This window comes from Copadichromis virginalis, linkage group LG5 (assembly GCF_057382275.1).
Source record: "Copadichromis virginalis isolate Kocher_CV1m ecotype Utaka linkage group LG5, C_Virginalis_male_GT1.1, whole genome shotgun sequence".
NCBI classification, from domain to species: Eukaryota; Metazoa; Chordata; class Actinopteri; order Cichliformes; family Cichlidae; genus Copadichromis; species Copadichromis virginalis.
In genome coordinates, this window is record NC_140622.1 from 21,589,688 (window position 1) to 21,608,463 (window position 18,776).

The window sequence follows — 18,776 nt, forward strand, 5'->3', positions numbered from 1 at the left end:
AGTCCCTCGTGTCACTGGGTCACAGTTTAGACAAGAGACTTTTTTTTTTCTTTTTGTTGTGATGACGCCATCAAATATACAGTGGATAATGGCATGGGAGTTAACAATGACACAGTTATGACTGGGGTTGAGCAACGGGTTGGTATAAATGCAGTGTGAGGTCTCAGGGTGCTCCAGTGACACTCCGAGCGAGCGCAGACGTAACAACGCGAGATGATCTGGACCATCCTCCTGCTCGTCCTACTCATTTTTATTCTAACAAACAGATGGAGGTAAGTAACTCATTCATCCACATGTTTTGTTTATAAATGAATGACGTGCTGTTGTGAAGTCGTGTTTTCTTTAATATCTGAATTTTAACGCGCAATCCCCGTGAAGTGTTAATAAAACCCGGCTTGAATTATTGGGGATTGATTAGGAGCGAATCTGTTTCTTAGTGGGGCTTTTCCCTGCTCCGGTTTGAGGAATGCTGTTAAGCTGTGTGCTTAAACAACTCTGAGCGTCACACCTCACGGGCTTTTGTTTTGCTTTGGTGAATTACGAGCGACAAAATCTATGATGTAGTTGTGACTTTTCAGCTAATTCCAGTTAATGCTATTTGTGCTTTTCCCCTCCATAGTAGGCTACATTCATGAGCTAAAGATCAGTTTTCGCTACAAATTCAAACGGATGTGGAAGACTAAATAAAAAAGAAAATGATGATAATAAAAAAGATTCCAGTTCACTTTGCTGTGAGGAGGAAATGAGTCAGATATAACTGTTGCAACATGCTTTTGTAAACATTAGATTGAATGCACAATTTCGTTTATTTTATTTCCTTTAGATGCAAGGGGGAACCACCTTTAGACAAAGGAGCTATCCCGTGGTTAGGTCATGCACTTGAATTTGGAAAAGATGCATCCAAGTTCATAAATCGCATGAAGATGAAGCATGGTGACGTTTTCACTGTGAGTTATATTATATGCATTTACATATTCAAGTTTAGATGCATAAGGAGCTGTGATTTTATCCTGATATAAAACGAAAATTTCATAGTTTTGTTTGTTTGTTTTAAATATACTTTTAAGTAATTTTCCATGTAGCGGGATCTTTTTACGTTGGAGTCATTCAGAGCACTTAAGGAGCACTGCCATCTGTTCAGTGCATTTTCTAAAGCATATACAGATGTTTTAAGATCCTTTACTCAGTGTCCGCTTTTGGCGCTCCAGGTGCGAGTTGCTGGCCGCTATGTGACGATGCTCCTGGATCCACACTCCTACGACACAGTCCTGGGTGACTCCGATTCCCTGGACTTCACACGTTACGCGCAGGTGCTGATGGACAGGATCTTCAGACTGCGCCTCCCGTATAGCCAGCAGGCTAAATCAAACGAAATCATGAAAAGGTACTGAAGCAATAACAAAAACCACTTTCTTTAAATTTTCAATTTCATTTTTATGTTATTTGGGAAGTGAGAATCTTCTTGGAAATTCACTGGTTAAGGTTTTATAAGTACTAACACTGAGGATATTCCAGTAGAGCAACAGCACATACTTGGAAATCTATTTTAGGTCTTAGTTTGTTATTGTGCAGAACTAACCGGCATGCACATTTTTTCATTGAAGGGTGGAGAAAATCTTTCAGCGTCATAGGTGGATTTTTGGGCACTGTGCTTCTTCAGTTTGCGTCATCCATTTTTCTAATTACCCTGCCTTTATAAATTAGCTCAATCAATTTTTGTTTTCGTTTTAAAATAATGTTTGCTACAACGATGTTTTTAACAATCAATTATTGTCAGCTGATTTGCAAGACTAACCCTCAGCAGAATGGCGTTTAACCTTTTCTTTAATGGTTTATGTCTACAGGCACTTTGTGGGAATGAACTTGGCCACTCTTAACAGCGCCATGAGCAGAAACCTGCGAGCCTTGATGAAAGCAAAGACGACCCAGAACCAGAAAGACTGGAAAGAGGAGGGACTATTTAATTTCTCTTACAGCTTGTTATTTAGGTATGAAAAAGCCTCATCCACCCACACACGCGCACTAATGCTGTTAACTATGTCAAAAGAAGAATGTCAAAAGCTTCCGACCAAACAGTTTACACACCGATCCATCCTGTGGTCATCTGTTTGTAAACCCAGCAACAAAAATGTAGGATGACCACGCTGTGTCATAAAAATGCGTGTGGGTCACTTTTCCGGTTGAACATTTTTGGCTGATGTGAGTCAAAGGTTGTTTTAAAAATGAAAGCTATGGGGATCTTTACTGTGTCATGGGGACTAAATGGAAAAGTACCATTTATAACTGTGTCATGTGCTGGTTATCTTCTCATCGCCCACACACTCACACGTTTTGTGTTTCTTCTTTCCGTGCAGGGCGGGGTACCTGACGCTGTTTGGAGGAAAGCAGAACAACAACCCCATAGACCCTTTGAGTGTCTACGAGGAGTACAAGAAGTTTGATGGTCTTCTAGTCAAAATGGCAAGGGGCACTCTCAGGCAAGGTAAAGAGATGAACTTCAAAATCAAAGGAGCACTTTTAGTTGATTGGCTGTAGAGGTGCCAGCCTTCCCGTAAGCATAATTAGATGACACTGCAGTAATCTTGCCACTCAAAAATAATTACAAACATTGTTGTAAGCTGTTTCATCTAGGAACTATTTACTGTTTACTGAGCTACACCCACGAGCAAAATAATGGTCCTTTAGTCAAGAGGGAAGCTGTAAATATGTCACAGGTAGACGTACGCTTCCTTCCACAGGCTGTAGTTCTGTAAACATAGCTCCCGCATGTGACTGCGTGCACCAAGGTTTGTGGATTTTGCTTTGGAGTAATTGAGTCATGATTGTGAGATTTTTAAATAAACCTTTATGGCATATTGGGCACCACAAGATGAGTGCTATTTAGTTCCATTATATTCAAGAGAAGGTGCACATCTCAAAATGAAACCTGGATGAAAATCTTCCAGATGGATAAAGATCATTACTGGAGAAAAAAAACATGTAAATTTAGTTTTGGGTAGAGTTTTGTGGTTAACTTTTACTAAATGAACACCAAAAGAAGCATGAAGTCGTGAGTCAGATGAGAGTGTTACTTGACGTCACGGTTTACATCATGTCTCGGTTAATGTGGTTTGACATCACCACTGACTGCTCCCATAGATTTGTTTTGTGGTTACCATGGTGGGGATTGCTTACTCACATGCTTACATAGTGTCTAGGAGTTTGTGTTTCTAAAGACTTCGTCATCACATATGCTGCGATGTCACTCCGCTGATAACTTACTTCATTATCACAACACAGAGCCTGTCGCCTCAGGACTTGGCCCTCGTTATTGTGTACAATTCCATCCGTTCCACCCATTACAAAAATAGCAGAAGCAGCCAGTTAAAATATTAGTGCGTACTTTTGTGCACGTATGCAATAGCATATTTTTGTCTGGCATCTTGCCCAGTGACATTTACTGTGACCTCGTCTGTGACCTGGTTCATTCACTCACTTAATGATGTTTATATGTGTGTAACAGAGGAGAAGAAGACAGCTCAGAGTGTTCAAAACAAACTCTGGGAGCTTCTGGCTCCAGCAGGTCTGACTGACGATTCGGGGTCCAGCCCTTGGTTGCATGCCTACAGGCAGTTTCTGCAGGAAGATGGAACCGATGCAGAGATGCAGAACAGGGCTATACTGATGCAACTCTGGGCCACACAGGTGAGTGAGACAACCTAGAAATGTTGACCTGTTTGTACAAACGAGGGCCTTTTTGGTGATTACACTAGAGCTCACTCAAAATTAATTAATTGTGCCCTTTGTGTCCAAAAAACTTTATTTGGGCGGGACTGAAATACTCTTCTTTGGCACATGAGGGTGCTGTTCACTACAGATTACAAGGATTAAGCACTATGAGACAGATAATGGTACAGAAGCTGAGTGCACTTTTCAGTGCTGTCGCAGTATTAGATATGACTGATTAACTGCTGAGGTTAGTTTTATTCAAGAGTCAGTATGAAAATAATTAGTGCATGTGTTTGTTATCAAGTAGCATGTACATATAAAAAAATAAATTTTCATATTTTTTAAAACAAAACGTAAAGCTGGGCTAGTGAGCTGATCTTAACTCCTTGAAGCTGGACTTTGACTCAGAGTCTTTCTCACAGCCCCGCTGGAGAGTTTATTTCATGACAGATTTATCATATATGTGTTTTGGCCTATACAATAAGCCATTTGCTGTTTTATGTCAACCTGTTTTGTTTCTGTTTGATTCATAACACCCATGAACACATTTTCAAATGATTCAAAAAAGAAAAATCAAACACATTTGAAAAATGTGGTCAGGATTTGCTCAACAGTTAATGCAGCAACAACAAATGGTATGTTAAGAAGCCAAAACATCTTAACTTTAAACAGTGGCGTAATTTCCAGGGTGGTGTCATTAATCAGACCCAACTAATATACCCCCTCTAAAATTGAATTATATTGCATAAATAAGCTGTTGATTTTCTTTACTCATTTCAGGAATTACCTATACCTATAATACCTATACCATATTCATCTAGGAATTTGCCCAGATTTCTTTCTTTTTCTAGACAGAGATCTTGACACACACACACCCCCACCCCCCACCCCTTTTGTTCAGCACAAAGTCACGCCAATGACTTTAAATATAAAGAAAATATTTGTGTCTGGGAAAGCTCTTCCACACTTAGGACTGTGATACATGGGCCAGATGTGTCCTGGCGACAAATCTTTTTAAAGGATACACAAGTGCTGTCATCAGAGATGCTTATGTTTGGTAAAGTGATCATTAATAGTCTTATTAGTGTATTTCCAATAAACTAACAGCCAATTTTATGATAATTTATTCACTATGTTATGTTTTCCCCCTAAGATAATAGCACCATAGTTTGCTATAAAACTGAATAGCTTCAGTGTCCTGTCCTTGGAAGCAAGCAGATGGCAGGGGACCTCAGGTTTCCAATGGCTTTCCTTTTTAAGTAAACCATTACTGCACTGTGCCTCTGCCAATAGTGAGACAATCCAGAGAGTGGCTCTTCTCATCCCAGACATTCTTATTTTATTATTTTCCAGCAGTGCAAATTCATTACGTTTTTTGTTTTAATGAAACTTATATTTCAATAAAAATAATGGCTTGTTATCACTTCAACAGAAGGTTGTGTAAGTACTCAGGTTGCCGTGTGATGTTTTTATTTGCCGTTACCAAATAACCACCTGCGCTGTCACTATGCAACGCCAGAGTGAGCGACCTTATCATCATCCTCCTCATCTGAGTCTTTGTTTGTTTCCAGGGTAATGTTGGTCCTGCTGCATTCTGGCTGTTGGGCTTCTTGTTGACAAATCCTGAAGCCCTGATGGCAGTAAAGAGGGAGTTTAGCCAGAACACACAGATGGAAACCACCACAGGGACTCCCCTCATGGACAGTCAAGTGAACACCCCAGTGTTTGGTAAGGGCTTTTCTCCAGCCTGTGTAAACAGTAGGTTTATCATAGTGTCAGGAACATAAACAAGATGTTTGAGTTCCTGTCCCCCTCCCTTTACGTAAACTAGCTGCCCCCACAAAAACAAAAGGTTTGAGCAGCAGGTGGATGGGACTGCTGTGTGATGACCATAATGGGGGCATTAGCTCTTGGCGGCATCATATATGTCCAAAAATAGAGAAAAAAAACAGTCTTAAAGTGTTTAGAGCAGTCTGACCACTTTTGGCTCACATAGACAGATTTGATTATTTAAATGGTAAATGGTCTGTATTTGTATAGCACTTTACTGAATCAATAGCCATGTTTAATATGAGCATGTACCACTGTGCAGCACACAGAAAAAGAAAATAAATAAAAGCCTCATGTGCCTGCCCACTATTAACAAGCGGCCACCACAGTGGACAGAGCCACATATTTGATATACACAGGATTCTCTTCCTGACATGACCCTCTCAGGGATTTGTCTCCTCCCAGTCTTGAGCCTGAGAGCTTTAAGCATTAGGCCCATGTGTTAACCACTAAACCAATGAATGGCACAATAATAGACCCCCTTTAACAGGTGCATCCATCTATTTTCTCTAACTTATTCAATTCAAGGGCAACTAGAGCTTATTTCAGCAGTGAGACGCAGGGTACACCCTGGACAGACCACCAGTTTGTCGCAGGACTAACACAGAGATAAAGACAAAATTTCACACTTGCGCCCATTTTAGAATCACTAGTTAACCTGACATTCATGTCTGTGGACTGTGGGAGGAAGCTGGTATGCCCACAGAGATCCCACAGAGGAAAACAGCAGAGAAAGTAGAACCCAGCAACTTAATGCTGTGAGGCGATGCTGCTAACCATCACACCACAATGGTGTGCTTTTAAGAGCATGACTGCAGTTTGTTAATAGCAAGATGGTAGTAGCAAAAGAAATCATATAAAGTTTAGAAATACTGCAGATACTGACCATTTCTTTAATAATAATAATAATGATAATACATTTTATTTGAAAGCGCCTTTTTCAACCCCCTCTCAGATAGTGCCTTGGAAGAAGCACTGAGACTCACCGCCGGCCCGTTCATTACAAGAGAGGTAGTGCGGGAAAAGACCCTCTGCATGGCCGATGGCCGACGGTACCTGCTGAGAAAAGGAGACAGAGTGTGTTTGTTTCCCTACGTCAGCCCTCAAATGGACCCTGAGATCTACCACGAGCCACAGGTTTGTCTTCCTGTCTTGTTTCCAGTCTCTAATCCATGAAAATCTCCCTGTGCTGCCAACAGGAATAGCAGTAATTATCTTATGGACTCATTGAAGGCAGAGTTAAGTGTAATTAGCACCTGCGGTTGTTTATGTAACATGGAAACAACGCCTACACAAAGCTTACCTTGTGCTACCCAGCGAGAGGTCAAGTCCGGAGCTGTGGGCTACCGAGGGATTAGCAGAGCATGGGAACAGAAAATGAGCTGATGGGTGTGGGAAGGGCATAGCAGGGCATACTTAAGAAATAAATGTCAGACAAATGCCAATGCATTTGAGTGATTATTCTGATATTACTTGCATCTAATAGCTGCTTTGCAAAAACTGTGTTTCCTTTCCAGAAATACAAGTACGATCGCTTTCTGAGAGAAGACGGATCTGTGAAGAAGGATTTTTATAAAGGAGGGAAGCGGCTGAAATATTACACTATGCCATGGGGTGCAGGGACCAATGGCTGTGTAGGAAAGCAGTTTGCCATCAATACCATCAGACAGTGAGTGCCCTAGATTTATTTTTACTCTACAACTTTAGGGTCGTTGAGAGCCTCAAAACGTTCCACGCTAGAGTTTTACATTTCTGCTCCAATACCCTAATTCTGTGTTTTATCTGTGTTTTTCCTCGACAGGTTTGTTTACATGGTGTTGACTGACTATGATTTGGAGCTTTGTGGCCCAAATGCTCAGATGCCAGAAATAAATACCAGCCGTTATGGATTTGGGATGCTACAACCTGAAGGAGACTTGCCTGTCCGATATAAACCTCGAAATACTCACTAGGAAAATGAGCAAGAACAACAATTATATGCACATTTCAACACAAAAACTTTGTTTATATTGTCTCTATGTCCTTTGTAATTTTATATTTTCTTATTTATGTAATAAAGTTTGCATTTTTCTTTGCTATTTATCAATAAATATAAATAATATTGTAATCCTCTGCTGTCAGTCTTCTTTAGAGAGGGTGTTTTGGATGCCCATTCTACACCTACCATTTTATTTTTCAGTAAAACCTCATAAGACACTGAAAATTGCCTTCATTTAGGGGGAGGAAACAGTAAAAACGTGCGCACTCTTTTTTGTCAGCTGCAGAGACTGAGTGTAATGAAGGGACTGCCTGTACTGTAAACAGAGCCAGTCACACATCTGTCACACTAACACACGCCTGCAACAATCTTGTGTGTTATATCACTTATTGCAAATGGAGGTGTGGCCATCTGCCACATCAGTTTGTGGTGAGGGGAGGAAGAGAGCCAGAGAAAAGTAATAACTAGTGATGCAGAGTGGTCTATAAACACATAGCGAGTGAGAAAAGGTGAAGCCCCCAACAGCACATGCCTATTACAGCATAACTAAGGGTGATTCCAGGTCACCTGATCCAACCTAACTATATACTCTGTCAAAAATGAAAGTTTAAAGCCTAATCTGGAAAGCAGAGAGGATGTCTGTGTCTTAAATCCAGACTGGAAAATGTTCCCGCAGACCTCACTGTGATTGTCTTTTAAATGTTAGCCCATTGTGTGAAGATTAATGAGAAACTTTTACAATACATCAGGCCAAGCCGCAAAACCCAGACTGTCAGATTGTCCTCTCCAAGAGTGAGTTAAGTAGCTGGCCAATCTTCCCTGATGTCAAATATTGTATTTTAATATTTAAGAAGCACTTAAGGATCGAAGAGGTACTTACAGCATGTCTCTTATTTATTGTGATGTGAGTGCAGAGTGCAAGTGTCGGCTTTGAATGACAAGTTGCTTGATTAATGCTAACTCCACAGATTGTCTAACCTGCATGAACTTTGTGAAAGGTTATACTTTGTCCAGTTCTGGCCAGACATGTGAGTTTTGTAGCTCTATAACACTCCAGCACGAAGCACTGATGCACTGAGCTATTACTCGCTGCCTGGGCCCGCGAGGGTTAAACTCACACAGCCTGCGCCGCTGGAGGAGCCCGAGTGAAATCAGCCCCTGCAGGATCCCGTTCACAAAGGCGCCGGCCAGCACGCACGCACACTGTCAGCAGGTGGAGGAGACACACCAGGAGCATTCCCGACTAACTCTCAGGAGCTCTACTTGTTGATTCGCTTCCGGGCAGAGGGCAGACTGGACGTGTTGATTCCTGCAAAAAGCACTTATAGTTTTCAACATGTCGGTACGCGGCTCATGATGCCTCCATCAGCTCCCAAAAGAGAGCCGAAGAGCCGGAGAGCAGTAACAAGTTTGAACGCGTTTAGTCTCGAAATGTTGCTGATGCCGCTCCTTGAGGTGAATCGGGATATAAAGAAGACAGGTATGCGTTACGTTTATTTCTTTGTCGTGTGCGATCCTGTTTTAGTTTGTGGTTTAAGTCTTATAAGCTTTGTGATTTTGTAGCGGAGTTCGAGATGCTGTGTCCTGTTCGTTTGGCGTAGCTGGCCATCGTTACAACATGCGCGAGTTCCACTTTCAGCTCATGTGGGTTACTTTAAAATATATATATGTAAATGCAGTTTTGCTGAATGAGTCAGTAGGCATGTTTGACTAAAGGGATAAAAAAACAGCAACTTTATATCTCAATTATTCCTCTTTTGATAATAACTTGTCGTTATGTAAACCCCGGAAAACCCTGCACTACTGTGAGGACAGTCCACAGAATGGTCTTAGAGGATGATACAGTGTGTTATGAGCCCTTAATCAAAGTTGATAATCGGCATTAGCCCAGCTTAATATCACTCCAGAGAACAGTTCAACAACGTATGCTCATAACAACACCTAACACAAGTGCCTTTGGGCCGAGATTGATAGCTGAGACGTTTCAGCACCGGATTTCGTGGACAGCGAAAAGACGGCGGTCCTGGGAGTGATGGACGTTTCAGCACCGGACAGTGCTCGCAAGTGGAATCCAGTTTATCATTGACTCCGCTCCCCCACCCCGCCATCCTTGTCAGCAAGAAAAGCGGCTGTACCTCTTAAAGCTGATTAAAATATCTATTTGGTTCTCTGATGAGTGGATAAACCACCTGACATTGCTATTGTAGGACACCAGCAGTGCCCGTTCAGCAGCACCCACATTAATTTCCCCCCCTTTTCTTCTTCTTTTTGTCAGGCAAAAGAAACGAAAGGGGACCCTGATGCGGTCATCTCCAGGACCATGTTCTTTTAATCCACCATCCTGCATCTTCCAGTGTTTTCAAGTGACCCAGTGACTTGAGTGAAGATGATCAAAACAGGACCTCGGTTGGGCACCACGCTGCCGCCGGATACAATTGACATCATCCGCAGCAAGACCCACTCCCGCCGGGTGAGACTCAACGTTGGGGGTCTTCTCCACGAAGTTCTGTGGAGGACTCTGGATAGGCTGCCCCGCACACGTCTGGGCAAACTACGAGACTGCAACACCAACGACTCTATCTTGGAGATATGCGATGATTATAGCCTGGATACCAACGAGTACTTTTTCGACAGACACCCCGGCGCCTTCACCTCCATCCTCAACTTCTATCGCACTGGGAAGTTGCACATGATGGAGGAAATGTGCGCGCTCTCATTCAGCCAAGAGCTGGACTTCTGGGGCATCGACGAGATCTACCTTGAGTCCTGCTGCCAGGCCAGGTATCACCAGAAAAAGGAGCAGATGAACGAAGAGCTCAAAAGAGAGGCCGAGAACATGAGGGAGAGGGAAGGAGAGGAGTTTACTACCACGTGTTGTTCCGAAAAGAGGAAGAAACTCTGGGACCTCTTGGAAAAGCCAAGCTCATCATTTGCTGCTAAGGTAGTGTGCCACTCAGCATTTTTTTTTTTTCTTACAGGTGTTCACTTTGGCACAGGAGATCAAGTGAAAGTAGTGGATACTGAGAGATTGTGGCATTAGCAAACAGCCAGCAAGGCTTCTGTCGCTTAAGTTTTAGATAATCGTTTCTCCATATTTGGATCCTGACGACGGGTTTAATTTTAGAAATCTTCTAAAGACAAAAACAACAACAAACCAAAAAAAGAGAGGACGTGAATACCAGTTTAACATCCAGAAGCTGGCGTAAATCTCTCTTTGGGACTGGTTTGATCTAATGTCTGACTTTCTTTTGACCTGAACCAGGGCTTTTAAGCTGTCACTCCCCGCAGCTGTAGCACAGAGGGCAGAAAGAATGAGCGATGGATAGAAAAAGGTGTTGTTGTGCTCAAGAGGTGAACTTCAAAGCTGTCTGCAAAGTTGCTTATTCATCACTCTCTATTCAAATAGTATAGCTGTGGAAACTAATTTTGTTAGCTGTTCTCTGATCAATAATCTAATGCCAACCAGGTGCGCTTTCCTTGGAGAAAGCGCCGGATGCTGTGTTCTCCGGTGAGTCAATTAAACCTCCTTTTGTCTTTTAGCATGAAAACATGACAACTTTCATTATTCCCCTTCACAGGTTCCACTCTAGTGTCTCCCGCGGTAATTACTGAATGTTTGTTTTAAATGGCAACAAAGAGGATGAAGAGTTTCATCAATGTCATAACTGCGAGAAGCCTCCATGTGCACATTATGTATTTTTAGACATCATCACACAACACCTCCTCCTTCCCACTGTCACCCCTCTTGGCTTTATTAGCCACCTCTGTCTCATTTCCAGTTTAGTATTCAATCTTCCAGCTCATTAACAGGCTCACAACACAGTGCAGGAACAAGAGAAGTGCGCTCCTCTGGATCGATGGATGTTGTCGTGTTAACAACTTTTTTAAGTGAACCAACTCGCCAAAGATGTGACTGAATCAGTATTCAGAGTAAATGCTAAAAACAAAACCGGTTCCATGTTAAAGTGTGGCTTTTTGTGAATTCTGCAAATTCCTGTTTAGTGTTTATTTCATTACTAAACAGGGTGAAAAGGAGGTTTTTCCAGACTGAATTTACTTCCTTTTTTGTGTCATCTCAAAATGCCTGAAATATATCTGGAAGACAGGAGAATGCCTCCCCTATGGAACAGCTCACTAAGTATTTTAGAAACAAAAGATCTCATGGCAATATCATTACTCAAAGAAATCTCAAACACCTCCTTGAAACAGGGGTTCCTGCATAATTTATGTAACTCGTCTATTCAAAGAACCTACTCTATCTCTGACCTTGAATTTCTGAAGCTCCTAATTATTTGTCTTTAATATTCAGCCACATTGCTCAAAGAAATTATGTCCCATTATGACACCACCCTCCATTTCTATGCCAGACCTTCTGTCAACACTGGAACAAGCAAGCATTCTTTGTTCATCATGTCAAATCCCATTAACAATGCAGTTTAAACAGATCATGTTTGAAAACACAACAAAATCTTCCTATCTCCAATGAAATGTTTGTCACTGAGGGTGTTATAATTTTAGTGTCTGGCCACATATTTGTGACGATGGCAAAAATCTGTAAAGATCTACCAAGTTCATTTTGATGAGTAGCAATTTCTTTCTTTCTTTATTTACAGGTGATAAATAACAGCCTTCCCCGACTCACCAGTTTAGCAGGCACTCTTTGTTAAATGTTCACATAGAAACATTTCAATATTTATTAGCACCACCCTTTACACTTATTGTTGAGACTGCAGTATTTAATTATAACTGAAAGCCATGTTAAAATATCACAACCTCAGCAACTGCAAAATCATTTTTACATTTACATTTTTACCTGTGATTACTTATTAAAATAGTTTGTTCCCATTTCTTCAGATGACTCTATGTAAAATGCCAAATATCACAGTTTGACAGGCATAAAATAGTGTATTTGCACCAACAAGGTGATTGCCAAAGAGTTATTAGCCAAAAATTTGGCATATCTCAGTACGGTGTGCAGTGTTGAGAAACCTAGACAAATGGAGGACAAAAAAAGAAGTGGCAGGGCTAAAAAAAATCGAACAAAAAAAGACCAAGAGGAGATGAAGAGTATATGAAAGTCATGTCCTTAAGAAAATATCCAGCAAAGACCTGACATAGAACCTGAAAGATGCACCTGGCCCTTCAGTTGATCATCTACTGTTCAGTGAAGCCTCATCAGAAATGTTCTCAGTGGAAGGGCAGCTGCCAAGAAGCCATTCTTAAGGAAGAGAAACAGGTAGAAAAGGCTGAGGTATGCCGCATTACACAGGACCGCACTACGGAGTAAGAAACCCAAATTTCAAATTTCATTGTACAGAGGAGGTCAGGAGAGAGAGATGTTTAACAGCAAGTGTCTACAGCCATCTGTTAAACATGGCGGGTGAAAATATAACAACTAAACTAAAAGAGCAACTCAAAGAACTAAATAAAAATTAGCTACCAGCCTTATATGTTATATTCCACACCTTGTGAATGTAAACAAATTTAACAGGTTTTATTATTATATTAATACATGGAATAATAAACTTGAGCACAGTGAGACTAAATGTGAAAATAAATGATTGAGTCTGAATAAACTGAATCAGCTTCTATTCACTGCTAGTTATAAAACAGAGATCAGAAGCATGACCAAATACTAATTGTTTACATTGCAAATTCACGCATTACAAATTCATGATAAGCTTGTGACATTGTCCACAGCACAATTATTTATGAATAATCAGTTCAATCTGGCATTCGTGTGGAATATTTGAAAACTATTATACACAGGTTTCAAAAAACATTTTGAAGCATCATTTCCAGCTCATGTATTGCCTCTAGGTTCTTTACATGCATTACTGTACTTTTCAACACTGGTACATGACCGTTTTCCACTAAGGCTGTGCCATCGTGCTTGAATTTATTACACAGCCCAATAGTTTGAAATAGGTGGATAATTTATGTCCGTCCGTGCTTATACTAGTATATAGCACTGAGGTAAACACATAAGAACTGTACATGATGAAGACTGTATATACAATTATGGGGCCCCGAAACATTTGAAGGAAAGCAGCTAGAGGGTAGTGGGTGTTGCTGAGACAAATAGAGGCTTTACCTTATGGGGTGTACAGAAAAAAAGTCCAACTGAGGCTAAATAGCAGCCATTAAATGCAATCTTGTTCCTAAAGCTTAATTGAAAAGTTGCATCAGTGAAGTGGCTAGTTCCCAAACACATACTCTGCCTCATTTATTTTTCAGTGCTGATAAATTTTTTATTGCACATTAACAATGCTTGACTTAATGCCAGAGAGACAAGGTGTGATTCAAAATGTCTATAGCCCCAGATGTCTTCATTCTGGGCCTTTTGGAGTTATAACCACCCCCGAGGTTATAACTCTTTTCCCCATTTTTCATATCAAAGCAGTGAAGGACACATGCAGCACTTCATAGTTTGCACTCATGTTTGGGAGAGTTATGAATAGTTTTGCAAACACTCAAGTCTGGATTTGTAATTGGTCCATCCTAAACATAAACTCTCCAGTAATCATTCCATCAGTAACAGATAAGCTCTTGTTGATACAGGCAAGAGTATACCGAATGTTGTAATATTTATAGTAGTGTGGCCTAGTGGCATGAAAGAGTAAGCAGCTGTGAATGAAATCAGGCTATGTAATACGGCAGATCCCAGGAGAGCTTCTGTTGCTCAGCTCTCCCCGAGGTACAGTTCAGTCTCAGAGGAATCATGGCCAATCAATAAATCACTAAGTCAGGATTTGGCATCAAGCAGGCCTTACTCTAAACCGTGAAACAGTTTTCTGAACATTTTGAGCCAAAAGTAGCTATTACCAATATAACAAGTATTTAGCTCAAGCAAATTTAATTGTTTGTTAATTAATTGAATTCTTACTAAGTAGTTAGAAATAATTAAAAAAAACATTTTAAATGCCTTATTTTTATTTGAATCTGCAAGCAACAGGCAGTATCAGAAGGCAAACATATATACTGTAAGCATAGACAGAGCTACGTTAGCTACCTAGCTTGGTTAGCTTGTGCTAATGCTAGTGCTGATCTAATTATTGCTATCAAAAACACAATAAATAATGATAGAATTTCACTACAGCAGCCTTCTTGAACTGCTTATACAGTTGGACACATAAGTCATAGGAAACCATAGCTTTTTTCTCAAATAGTTGTTTTTAAAAATGCTCCAAAAGGCACCGCCACCACAAACACGTTCAAGAGGTCAAATTTAGCAACAGTTAGCGTTTAGCTACCTACTCGTGTCAGCGTCCACTATCATTCAGTTTGGGCATTTTGATATGGGAGCAAGCTTGTAGTGGCCGTTCGAGGAACTGTACTTTCAGCCACTTTGTCAAACTCATTGTTAAGGGTACAGAGGAGGTTGTTAAATGTCGTCTTTGTGGAGGACAGAGTCAAAGGATATTTCATAAACCATAATGATTATTTTCAAACTTAATGCGAGCAGCTGCTGATAGCTGATGCCATGTTAAATTTCATTTAAAAAAAAATGGGGCACATAAAATCTTCCCAAAACAGCCTTTTTTTGACACTCGCACACTTGAAATGTAAGTCCCTGTCTTCTCAGCGCCTTTCGGTGTTGCCTCTGTACACACTGAAGCTGTGGACCAGAACAAGATACTGAGCAATAAAAACTGACACTTCTTTCTTTTGCCTCAGCAGAGGCTATTTGAACTAATTGCATGGAAACTTCTCCTCCCAGTGAGCCAGAGACAACCATGACTAGAGGCATTTAACCGAACTTCTTAGCACACATCAGATATGCCCGACTTACTTCTCTGTAAGCACTTTGCTGTGCTGTTTGTGAAGTCTGAGATCACTCTGTGTGTCTGAGGCTATTGGCTCAGAGCACTGTGCTCTATTACCTGCTGCATATTCACCCTACACGGCTCGCCAGATGACTTTTCATACGGATGGGAGGAAATCAGTGGCAAATACATTAAGATATGAAGTATACTGAATTTATTTAAGAAACGCTCTAGGAAAGCCTAAGATGTATGACTTCCCAAGGGCCATTGTCTGCTGATACTGTTGCCCTGCATGAGGGAATTCACTCCACCTCCAGTAGTGTGTCACAGGGAGCGCAGGAGGATCGAAAGAGATGTGGCAGTACAGTAACGGTGACTCTGTTGTTGTTTTCAGCAGGAGCTTTGTAATGGAACAGAGAGCCGCCTCTGTCTCTGTGCAGCTCTTTCTCGCCCTACCTTGCTTGTGCTGTTTCTGTGTGTAAATATATGCTTAAAATCACACTTAGAGCTATAGAACCGTCTGCATTTTATGAGTTGCTTTCTGGAGTCGTTGCAGAGTGAAGCAGCTCTTCCATTGTGTTTAGGTGAGCTTTCAATAGCCATAAATCAATGGTACACAGTTTCACAGCTGCCAGGCTGATTGCAGTGCCATATAGCATTAACTGGGATAACACAGAGTCACGAGGTTCTCATCCTTGCTCTTCCATCATGCTCCCTGTCACACTCTCATTATTTAAATGCAAATAATCTGATCGGCATATAAGCAATCGTTATTGTGCAAACTATAAACAAAGATTGAAAGGATGCTATAACTGTATTACTTTTATTTGTGTAAATAGAAATAGATAATATCTCACAATCACACATTTAGGAAAATTCCTCTTAAAACTGGTGCCACAACACTAAGATAGAGTGATGTACATTTTTGTGCTCCCTTAGAAGAAATCTGGCTTGCGCTGTGTCAACTACACAGGCTCTAATTAAGCTGTGCTCTAAACTTAGGCATCAGCATTATTGATCTATAACAAGCCTTTGATGCTGTTTGATCAGCTGGCAGAAATTCACCTTAGGAAGTAATTGTCCCATCAGAGTGGCTGCTAATCTATAGAGAAGATCTGCCCATCTGTGAGCCGCAGACATGTGGATTAAATTGTTTGTGTAGTGGTCGCAGTGTGTTCCATATGCATCTTCTGTGGTAAGCCTGAATGATTTAACAGAGACTTCAAAGCATTATGTTGCAAGCAGCACTTCCTCCTTGCATAAGAGCTAAGGTTTAGTTAAGGTGATTCTTGAAAGCTTTATTACTACTTTCTAGCATAACAAAGTTGAGATCTTGAAGAACTGCACTGTTCATGGAAGGAAAACCACGTTTCAAGGAGCGGAGCTTCTATAAATGGCTTCCCTCATTGATGAAGGTGCTGTGTTTCCAACATGAACACGCTGTTCAATTTGCCTGCCAGTATCTGTCTTCTCCTTCTGGACCTCTTTTATGGTTGGCTAATTATGTGACTATACAAATCACTCTATGCACAAGGCTGCTATGCATTAGCTAGTTTGTCCCATGCACTGGGTCATATATGTTTTCTATCTGAAGTAATGACATGTAAACCAGCATAATTAGTGTCACGAGCTGACAGCAGCCTAAGATTTCACACAACATGTTAATGAGTTCATTTAGAAACTCTGGTTAATTAAACACCTCTGGCATACGCTCGGTGTCTTCCTCGGCTCTACTCATTATAAGTGTGGGTTTTTTCCCATATTTATGCATCGCATGACTGGGTGTGAATGAAAGGTTAATAATTGCTAATCAGTGCTTGCTCATTACCATCAACAGTTGCAGCTACAGCCACCTGTATTCAGTTGAAAAGCTCTAAAAGCCCATTGTACACCAGCAGCTTTTTCCTGTCAGCCAAAAATAAACACTCGGTTGGGAAACAATGAGCCAGGCGTTTGGTGAAGGGCAAATGAAGAAGAGCGAATATTAGACAGAAACACGACTTCATCGGTGTCTGCTGGGAACTGGTGGCTGAAAAGTTTCTACATTAGCTTACAAGGCATTTCATTTTCAGTAAAAGCGATTCTTGACCACATGCCATACGGCTGAGAGCGGCTGGCCCGGGCTCGAGTCCGACCCTTTGCCTCATGTCTTCCCCCCTCTCTCTTTGCCCCTGCTTTCCTGTCCTCTTCTCACTGCATCTCTCAAATAAAGCTGAAAAAGTAAAAATAATAATTTTCGTGGGATACAATAATTCAGTGAAGTGAGCAGGTAGAGTTAATACACTCAACAAAAATATAAACGCAACACCTTTGTTACTGCTCCCATTCCCCATGGGATGGACGTAGAGACCTAAAATTCATTCCAGATACACAATATAACCATCCCTCCCAAACAGTGGTCACAAATCAGTCCAAATGTGTGGTAGTGGGCACATCTGCTATATTGAGATAATCCATCCCACCTCACAGGTGTGCCACATCAGGATGCTGATCTGACATCATGAGTAGTGCACAGGTGTACCTCAGACTGCCCACAACAAAAGGCCACCCTGGAATGTGCAGTTTTTTGCGCTATTGGGGGTCTGGGGACCCAGAACCGGTCAGTATCTGGTGTGACCACCATTTGCCTCATGCAGTGCAACACATCGTCGCATGGAGTCTATCAGATTGTCAATTGTGGCCTGTGGAATGTTGGTCCACTCCACTTCAATGGCTGTGCGAGGTTGTTGGATATTCGTGGGAACTGGTACACGCTGTCGTATACGCCGGTCAAGCACATCCCGAACATGCTCAATGGGTGACATGTCCGGTGAGTATGCTGGCCATGCAAGAACTGGGACATTCTCAGCTGCCATCTGCCCTGAACAATGTGAACCATGATTCATCCGTGAAGCGCACACCTCTCCAACGTGCCAGACGCCATTGAATGTGAGCATTTGCCCACACAAGTCTGTTACGGCGACGAGCTGGAGTCAGGTCAAGACCCCGATGAGGACGACGGGCATGCAGTTGAGCGTCCCTGAGACGGTTTCTGACAGTTTGTGCAGAAATTGTTTGGTTGTGCAAACCAATTGTTCCAGCAGCTGTCTGGGTGGCTGGTCTCAGACGATCTTGGAGGTGAACCTGCTGGATGTGGAGGTCCTGGGCTGGTGTGGTTACACGAGGTCTGCGGTTGTGAGGCCGGTTGGATGTGCTGCCATATTCTCTGAAACGCCTGTGGAGACGGCTTATGGTTGAGAAATGAACATTCAATGCACGGGCGACAGATCTGGTTGACATTCCTGCTGTCAGCATGCCAATTGCACGCTCCCTCATTGCTTGTGGCATCTGTGGCATTTTGCTGTGAGACAAAACTGCACATTCCAGGGTGGCCTTTTGTTGTGGGCAGTCTGAGGTACACCTGTGCACTACTCATGATGTCAGATCAGCATCCTGATGTGGCACACCTGTGAGGTGGGATGGATTATCTCAATATAGCAGATGTGCCCACTACC

General features: G+C 41.7%; 2 protein-coding genes across 2 annotated transcripts in view; both read left to right on the forward strand.

Moving 5' to 3' along the window:
• The first annotated feature begins 154 nt into the window (after positions 1 to 154).
• Positions 155 to 7,645, forward strand: LOC146709618 (prostacyclin synthase-like). Its single transcript, XM_085456662.1, has 10 exons — positions 155 to 272; positions 824 to 947; positions 1,209 to 1,384; positions 1,845 to 1,988; positions 2,355 to 2,482; positions 3,503 to 3,684; positions 5,280 to 5,436; positions 6,494 to 6,675; positions 7,056 to 7,207; positions 7,340 to 7,645. The coding sequence occupies exons 1-10, from the start codon at positions 214 to 216 to the stop codon at positions 7,488 to 7,490; spliced, it is 1,455 nt and encodes a 484-aa protein (XP_085312788.1). The 5' UTR covers positions 155 to 213; the 3' UTR covers positions 7,491 to 7,645.
• A 1,062-nt stretch (positions 7,646 to 8,707) lies between these two features.
• Positions 8,708 to 18,776, forward strand: part of LOC146709619 (potassium voltage-gated channel subfamily B member 1-like) — a 41,198-nt gene continuing 31,129 nt past the window's right edge. The window contains exons 1-2 of the mRNA XM_085456663.1: positions 8,708 to 8,996; positions 9,792 to 10,457. Coding sequence (XP_085312789.1) covers positions 9,903 to 10,457 — 555 coding nt within the window. The 5' untranslated portion in view covers positions 8,708 to 8,996; positions 9,792 to 9,902. The remainder of the gene's footprint in view (positions 8,997 to 9,791; positions 10,458 to 18,776) is intronic.

Bases quoted from the DNA above. Each gene is read 5' to 3' on its own strand.
- LOC146709618 (XM_085456662.1), top strand. From the start codon at position 214: ATGATCTGGACCATCCTCCTGCTCGTCCTACTCATTTTTATTCTAACA. The intron at 2,483-3,502 runs GTAAAGAGATGA...TGTGTGTAACAG, and splicing joins AAGGGGCACTCTCAGGCAAG to AGGAGAAGAAGACAGCTCAG. The intron at 7,208-7,339 runs GTGAGTGCCCTA...TTTCCTCGACAG, and splicing joins GCCATCAATACCATCAGACA to GTTTGTTTACATGGTGTTGA.